Source organism: Rutilus rutilus (assembly GCF_951802725.1).
Source record: "Rutilus rutilus genome assembly, chromosome: 9".
NCBI classification, from domain to species: domain Eukaryota; kingdom Metazoa; phylum Chordata; class Actinopteri; order Cypriniformes; family Leuciscidae; genus Rutilus; species Rutilus rutilus.
Window position 1 is genome coordinate 35,284,908 of NC_140223.1, and position 8,957 is coordinate 35,293,864.

The 8,957-nt window shown below is 42.3% G+C and overlaps 1 protein-coding gene across 1 annotated transcript; it reads right to left on the reverse strand.

The window, feature by feature from the left end:
• Positions 1-3,477: 3,477 nt before the first annotated feature.
• LOC311296542 (olfactory receptor 6N1-like) lies at positions 3,478-4,395 on the reverse strand (the record flags this gene model as incomplete). The annotated part of the gene is made up of 1 exon (XM_084418370.1): positions 3,478-4,395. The coding sequence occupies one exon, from the start codon at positions 4,393-4,395 to the stop codon at positions 3,478-3,480; it is 918 nt and encodes a 305-aa protein (XP_084274496.1).
• Positions 4,396-8,957: the final 4,562 nt, after the last annotated feature.

Here is an 8,957-nt window from a genome sequence, read left to right on the forward strand (position 1 = left end):
TTGGATGACGTGGGGGTAAGTTAATTATCAGGAAATTTTAATTCTGAAGTGAACTAATACCTAAAACATACCTAATTAGTTTGTGGTTCCCATCTATATGCCACATGGCATTAGGTGCTGGAACGAAATATTGTCGACGCCTTATTGTGCGTAGCGGCAAGGCTCATAGCTGTGTTCCCTGTGGATCCACTCTCCGTAGGGACTCGCACACTTTTTCAACTAATATAACAAAAGAGATAAATAACACACAAAAAAATCTTAATCTGACCTGTATAAATTCTTTGACTACCGAAGATCAGTTTCAGGAGTTACTGGAAGTATGACCAATTGTATGCAATAATCATTATTTTGCATTAAGATGAAAAAGTCTTACCTTGTACTTTAACACCTCTTGAGCTCAAGTGGCCATGCATCATACAGTAGCCAGAGTTGGGGTTCTGGATTTCTGCTACACTTCTGTCCAGATCATCATTTGATATGTCTGTGTATAGGTCAGACACTCTGCAATAATGGGGAAACAATGGTATGGCAATTAACAATTTGAAGCAAGCAAGTTTTATGGGACTTCTGTTTGCTTTTAATTAAAAGCAAACAGCACAGACCTTTTCTGACAGAAAAACTCTGATCAGACGTAATGTTAGTGAATCATTTGGTGAATCATTTCTCCAATAACTAACTTACTGTTTCGCAGCACCCCCTGCAAATTAGTGATAACGCACAAAAAGTCCCATATGTGACTTACCTTATTCCATATTCATGCATTCAACGACGTATAGTCATCTCCAAAACGCCAAACAATCTTGCGATTTCCTCCCTTTATACCTCGCATTAGATACGACACGTATCAGATGGTCTCTGGTGGAATGTTTTGACTTGGTCTCCCTGGCAATGGTGTTCTTCTGACTCTTTGCACCTGCAGTTGCCTCAGTACCTCGCGCAGGTTTGCAATTGCAACGTTGTTGGCCTCGGTGTCTGTAAGGGCCGATATTTCCCCCATTCTCTCAAGAAGATATTCCACCGTTGACTCAAAAACCTTTTCATCAAAGTTTCCCAAGGACACATTTTCGGAGAGGGCACACAAATGTAAAATTACACCTTCAAAAACCATTGTCACCGATCTTGATCTCTTCCAGAGATCGCCTCCGCCCACGCTACTTGATTAACATTCCTCATTTAATTTAGCACTTCCGGCTTCCGTTTGAGCATTTGATTTATCATTTGCGATGTCTGTTTGAGCTTTTGATTTATCATTAGCGGTGTGCATTTGAGCATTTGATTTGCCATTTTCGATGTTGGTTTGAGCATTTGATTTATAATTTGAGCATTTGATTTATGATTTGAGCATTGACTTATAGATTTAATTATGACAAGTTTAGACTGGGTTGATAATGAAAATTAAAAATCAAATCCGAATGAGGAAATGAAATTGCATTTGAGCATTTGATTTATCATTTGTGCAGCCATTCTGAGAGTTTGATAGCCTGGATGCCAGGCAAACTTAGCCCCGCCCACAACATTTTTAGGTTTGGAAGTTCGGTCTGGACTTTGTCCGTTGTGGAGTATCTGGGAGGCCGAATTGGTGGTGGAAAGTTGCCCCGATCCAGAAAAGGACCCTTAGGGTCTCGTCGTCAAGAGAACTGGTGGCGGAAAGACACATAAAGTGATTAACAAAATAAAAAAGGTTAGGGCTAGGGATGGCTGACGCGAAACAGTCGTTTCCGAAGCTTTGTGAGATCCCGAAGCGCAGATGCTTCGAAACACTGATCCGAAAGCGTGATTCAAAACTGTCACAGTGTCTGGTTTGAGTTCCCTGGGTCACCACTAGATGTCCTCCTTCCCCACGGTGTCTGTCACATTATGAACTGCATTCCCCACAATCCTTGTCTGTACCAATCACTGTTCATTGCACTCAGCTGTTCCCCGTCATCATTGTTCCCAGCTGTTCCCTGTTTCATTGTTAGTTCTGTGTGTGTATATATACCCTGGTTGTTTCAGTGTTTGTCATGGAGTCCTTGTCTATTATCACACCACTTCCGAGTTCTGCTTTGTTGCTTGTTTTGTATTGTTTTATGTTTTGGATCGCTTCTTTGGTTTTGACCCCTGCCTGGACTGTTTGTGAGTACGGATTTCCCTATTAAACTGCTTTTGGATCTAACCCCTGTTTCCCGTGTGTGGATCGTGACAAAAACACCCATGTCACGTGACTATGGCCAAACGAAGCCTCGAAGTGTTTCACTAAGTGTTTCATCAGCTGTGGTCTGCCGAATCAGCATTTGATTGACATGGTCGGGAACAGACCACACAGTCGCACATCTGTATAAAAGTGAAATCAACGCATATTGACCTTGTGGGTTTTTGTGAGAGGAGTTTGATTTTGAGATAGCGGATTTTTGGTGATATAGTGACATAGTAGGCTAAGTCCTTCCACAGCAGAGAAATTAATATTTTTGAATAAAAATCTTTAAAAAAGTGAGACATTGTGGCTTGATTTCTTTTTTTAATATTCATTTTGCAGGACCAAAATAACATTATGCACAGTGAGGAGCCTAGGTTACAAGCTTCACATATTAGAAAAATACAATAATAAAAAAACAACACATTTGTTTAATGGCTCGTCAAGGTTGTTTCAGATCAACACCTGCAAGTGACCACTAGGTGTCACCGTTGAGACGGGTGTCGGATTGATTCGAAGCCTCGAAACAATATGGCCCATTTGGTTCAACTGTTTCATTGCTTCACGAAGCCTCGATCTGCCCACCACTAGTTAGGGCTCTCCTGAGCCAGGACGATTATTCTTGCCCTATCGTCCATCTTGGCCAGTCCGTTCTTCTGTCAGGGTGCTGTGCAGGCAGAAGAAGATGAGGAGTCAAAAGTTCCAATGCAAAACGTTTACTAATAATATAATTTAAACAGGTACAGGCAGGCAGAAGGTTCACACACCTAAATACAACGGAGAACTGACTGAACTGAAGGAACTTAAATACTAACACAGATGAACACTGATTAACAGAACACAGTTGATGTAGATGATGATGAATAACTAAACCCAGGTGATACAGATGAACTGATGATGATGACACATGACATGAAGACAGGCAGACAAGTCCAATGAAAACAAACTAAACAGAACACAACTGTGACACAGGGGAGCATAGTCGAAAAAAGCCTTTTGGTAATCGGAATCAGTCCAGGAAACATCAACAAAATGATGAACAAAGAAACGAATGAGACTAAATAGCAGACAAATCAAATGAGTGAAAAACTAATCAGTGCGAGCGAGGCTATATGAGAGGAGATAAAACAATGTTTGATTAAACAATTATTTTTTGGCTGTATATCATAAACATTCTGGGATGTGTTTCCCAAAAGCATCATAAGCCTAAGTAGACCATAAAACCATTGCCACCAACGGTCTCTAGCTCACAATGCTTATGAGAAATCCAATCCTGTATAGTATCTATTACATTAAAAACACATCTATTTGGATGCTTTTATAATACATATAATTTTTTTGCGAATTTCAGGAAAATTTAAACCATAAACAAGAGGGTTCAGGATGGGTGGAACAATAAGAAACTGCAGTGAAAGAATAATTGACAAGCCTAGAGGGAGATCCAAAGTCACGACCCGACTCAAAGTGACCTCACAAAAAATAGCAATAGAGAAATTTAAAAGGATCACTATGTGTGGAATACAAGTTTGATATGCTTTTCTCCTGAACTCTGGTGAACTTTTTGTACAAATGATAAGAATTTTAACATAGGAATATAATATAAAACTTAAAGGCATGATAAGAGTTGTGGTCATTGTGAAAAAGCCAAAAACATTATTAATAATAGTGTTTGCACAAGAAAGCTTGACAATTTCCCAGTTGTGACAATACACTTTCCACAGTTTGTTACCACACATAGTCAGTCTGGCATTTAAAATGCCACCAATACCAATACAAAGCATTGGATAAATCCAGCTTATAGCTATTAAAACAGATAAAATCCTGGGAGTCATTATGCTGTTGTATTGTAAAGGTTTACATATTGCTACATATCGGTCAAATGCCATTAACATTAATATTGTATTTTCATTTGATGCATATGAATAAATGACAAAAGCCTGTAAGAAGCATATTTCACGGGACACCAAGTGTGTATCAGACAGCAAGTCTGTCAGTAACCTTGGGAAAAAAGCAGCCGTTCCAAACACAGAGTTGATGGACAAACATGAAATCAGAATGTACATGGGCAGGTGTAAAGTCCTTTCCAGACAAATTGCAATAATTATAAAGGCATTGAATAATATAATAGCACAGTATAAAATAATTCCCAAACTGAAGAAAGTATATTTTATGTACCCAATATTTTCAAACAACATCAAGTAAAAATATGTTCCATTTTCCATTTTTCGTTAAGCAAAGGATGGATTCATTGACCTGAGGATGAAAGAAGACACAGTTCACATGATTTTTACCAAAAAAAAAAAGATTGTTAGGTAACACTTTATTTTACATTGTCCTTGTTACATATGCTACATGTAGTTAATATAGTAATAACTATAAATGATGCATAGGTACACGCAACTAACCATAAACCTATTCTTAATCCTAACTCTAACCCTACAGTAAGTACATTTAGTTAATTAATACACTGAAAAAAAATATTTGTTGAATTTAATAAAAACTTTTATCGTAAGTGGTTTCATTCAATTGATTTGATCTACATATAAACAAATGCATTAAGTTGAACTAAAATGTATTAAGTTCAACTTAATGCATTTGTTTGAATGCATTTGTTTAAATGCAATCAATTGAATGCAACCACTTACGATAAAAAATTTGATTAAATTCAACAAATCATTTTTTTCAGTGTATTACTCTGCACCACTGCATTGTAATAAGGACACCTTAAAATTTAACCAACTGTTTTCATGCTTATCAGCTTTGTATAATTGTAGCCACAATGTTTAATAAATCATGTGAATATTAATTATTTAGTCAGTTTAACAATATACATGTACATGAAATGGCATTACCAGAAATACCTTCTGTGATACGATCTGACATTACTTTCACTTTATCTTCAGAGAATGTGTGAATGTGCAGAGAATTAGGTCTAGCCTATGTGTGCTCTGTTTAGAAGACCTAAGAATCACCATACATGCTCTTTTATACAGCATAAAACAAGTCTCTGAAGACCTCTCTGCTGTGGTTTGGTTGCTTGATTTGCATAAACAGCACACCAGAAGTTTTCCTTAACTAAAAACATAAAAAACGTGGCACAGTGGGTAAAAATCTTGTAACTCAAAATGTACTGATAACACAGACACAATAATGAGGTTGTGAGTCTTTTGGAAGGTATTCTAGTTGAAATTAAAATGTTACATATATGTAAAGTGTCAGTGGGAATATGGTACTATAGAACTAGATTCATACACCATGTTCTCAGTTGTGTTTGTCTTTTACGTGACAAAAAGTATGTCTTAACACAGCCTTCACCAGCAGGTGGTGATATAGATCTGTGTATAATTTAGGCAGTACACTGAAAAAAAAATACATATTGGCACTGACAATAAATGCAAAAAACCTAAGTTTTGTACTTTTGTTGTATTGAGTTCCCTTTCGTTCGGGAACTCCTACGTCTCGTCAGAGGAGTTTCCAACGAATTGGGATCACGCTAGGGAGACCAATTGCCTTCGAGTGAATTAAAACGAGCCAATGAACATTGGCATGCAAGATTTGCATTCCGCGGCCCGCCTACCAGTGCGGGTATAAAGGCGGAAGCAAGCGCATACACAAACGCGTTCTGCTTCGGAGCCGACCGGTTGTGTCCTCTGAGTGAATGAGCGTTTGGATAGTGTTTTCCATGAGCTCAACGAGTCTGCTGTTTCGAGACCTCTCTGTGTTGGTGTTACGGCGTGGCAGTGATCTTCGCAATCTCCCGGATATCAACTGTCACTTCACGAGCGGTCTGCTTCTTTCAAAGAGCTGTTGTCACAGCTGGTATCTGGTTGAGTGCACACAGTGGGCTTGCAGTTTCCCCGCTATGTTGCCGCATTGATCCCTGCGTGCCTCAGCACACTAAGAGAGCGTTTTCTGAAAGAGTAACACGAGTGAAGATCACGTCCTTTTCAGGATGACATTTCACCCGTGTGTTTCTGGATGCGGTCGTTTCCTGTCCTCATTTGATGGCCACAATCATTGTTTCACATGCCTGGGTTAATAAGCGTGTTGAGACTGCGTTCGTGGGTGGTTCATGTTCTCTCATGAGAGCATGACCACGTCGGCATGTTGTTCGTCTCTCCTTTCCCATAAAGGCTTGAAACGCTCAGCGTGCCGTGTGCCGTCGAGCTGCCGGCTGACTGCGTGGGTTGTCACGGCCGCCAAGGTGGTCTACGCTCCCGTCGTATGTTGCGACTCGCCCACCATCTCCTCCTTTGGAGTCAGAAGCATCTGAGGTCGCTTCGAGCCATTCATGTCCCTGGTGTGCTCAACCGTGCAGCCGACGAGCTCTCACGGCAGCCGCCCCTTCCGGGAGAATGGCGACTCCATCCCCAGGTGGTCCAGCTGATATGGGAAATCTTTGGAGCCGCTCAGATAGATCTGTTTGCCTCTCCGGTCACGACCCATTGCCAGTGGTTCTATTCCCTGACCGAAGGAACCCTCGGCACGGATGCACTGGCGCACAGCTGGCCCCAGGGCCTTCGCAAATATGCGTTTCCCCCAGTGAACCTTCTCGCACAGACTCTGTGCAAGATCAGGGAGGACGAGGAGCAGGTCCTGCTTGTTGCGCCGTATTGGCTCAACCGGACTTGGTTTGCAGAGCTCATGCTCCTCGCGACAGCCCCTCCTTGGCCGATTCCTCTGAGGAAAGACCTTCTCTCTCAGAGACGGGGCACTCTATGGCACCCGCGTCCAGACCTCTGGAAACTCCATGTCTGGTCCCTGGATGGGACGCAGAGGTTCTAGGTGGCTTACCACAGGCTATGGTAGACACCATCACTTCCGCTAGAGCCCCCTCTACAAGGCGCCTCTATGCGTTGAAGTGGATACCTATTCGTCGGTTGGTGTTCTTCCCGCCGGGAAGACCCCCGAACTTGCCCGATCAGTGTCGTGCTTTCCTTCCTGCAAGATGGGTTGGAGCGAAGGCCGTCTCCCTCCACCCTCAAAGTGTATGTTGCCGCGATAGCCGCATATCATGATGCAGTAGAAGGTAAGTCTTTGGGAAAGCACGACCTGGTCATCATGTTCCTCAGGGGTGCTAGAAGATTGAATCCTCCTTGTAATCCACACCCCGTACCCTCTTGGGATCTGACTTTAGTGCTGAGAGCACTCCAGAATCCTCCATTTGAGCCCTTGCATGCAGTTGATTTAAATATGTTGTCAATGAAGACAGCTCTCCTGCTCGCTTTGGCGTCCATCAAGAGGGTAGGGGACCTGCAGGCATTTTCGGTCGACGAATCGTGCCTAGAGTTCGTGCCGGACTTCTCTCAGATTGTTCTGAGACCCCGGCCCGGATATGTGCCCAAGGTTCCTACCACTCCTTTTAGAGATCAGGTAGATAGATAGATAGATAGATAATTTATTGTCCCTTAACGGGAAATTTGTTCTCACAGATTATCATACAGCACACGCAACTGGCATGTAACAGCAACAACAAAACACATGTAACAGCAACAACAAGAACACAAAAAGGTGAATGTTCAACTTTGTGGCCTATTAAGGATTGAAATTGCAGATGGTACAAAGCTCTTTTTGAAACGAGCCCTTCTCCATGTTAGGGTCCTGTATCTTCGCCCGGAGGGCAAGAGAGTGAAGTGGACGTTGAGGGGGTGCTCTGGGTCTGTTATTATTGTCCGGGCAAGGCGGGCTATTGCTCTGTCATTGAGTTCCGAGATGTTGGGTGTAGGGGAGTGTATTATTTTTGAAGCTATGTGTGTGATTTTATTCAGTTTGTTTTTGTTGGTGACTGACAGCATGGTGTAAAAACTGGTAGAACAGTATAACAGAATGGGCTGGATAATACTTGTGTACAGTAGTAACAGAAGATGAGGGGCAATGTAAAGGGAACTTAGTTTTCGTAGAATATGCAGACGCTGTTGGGAGCGTTTATGGATGTCCTTTATGTGATAGTCAAAAGTGAGCTTGTTATCCAGGGTGAGTCCAAGATATTTGAATTTCTCAACCTGTTCTATTATGTTGCCATGAATGGAGATCCAACTGAGACTGAGTGCATTAAAGACCAGTTCTTTTGTTTTCTCAACATTGAGATGGAGAAAATTGTCTGTGCACCAGTGTGTAAAGTGTGATATCGTGTCATGGTACGCAGCAATGCTAGTGTGATTGTTGAGGAGAGCCAGGATTGCAGTATCATCTGAGTATTTGTAGTATGTTGTGATGGATGAAGGACTAATACAGTCATTAGTGTAGAGTGTGTAAAGAAAGGGAGAAAGGACACAGCCTTGAGGAGCTCCAGTGTTGGTTATGGTGGTGCCCGATGTGACAGACCCTATCCTCACAGCCTGTGGCCTGTTGCTCAAGAAACTATGAATCAGATGGATGTGATGAGGTGCAACGCTGAGTTTACGTAGTTTTTTTAGTGAACCTGCAAGCGCTGCCCCCGGACGAGGCAGACCCAGCCCTGGCTTTGCTCTGTCCTGTTCGAGCTCTGCGCTGCTACATTGACAGAACTCAAAGCTTTAGGACCTCAGACCAGCTCTTTGTCTGTTACGGAGGCCAGCAGAAGGGGAAGGCTGTCTCCAAGCAGAGGTTAACCCAATGGCTAGTGGATGCTATCGTCCGGGCTTATGATTCCACCTAGGAATCCACCTAGGTTGTCCACCTAGGTTGAGGGCACACTCTACTAGGAGTGTTGCCTCTTCCTGGGCTTTGGCTCAAGGCGCCTCGCTGACAGATATCTGTAGAGCTGCGGGCTGGGTGACACCTAACATGTTCGCTAGGTTTTATA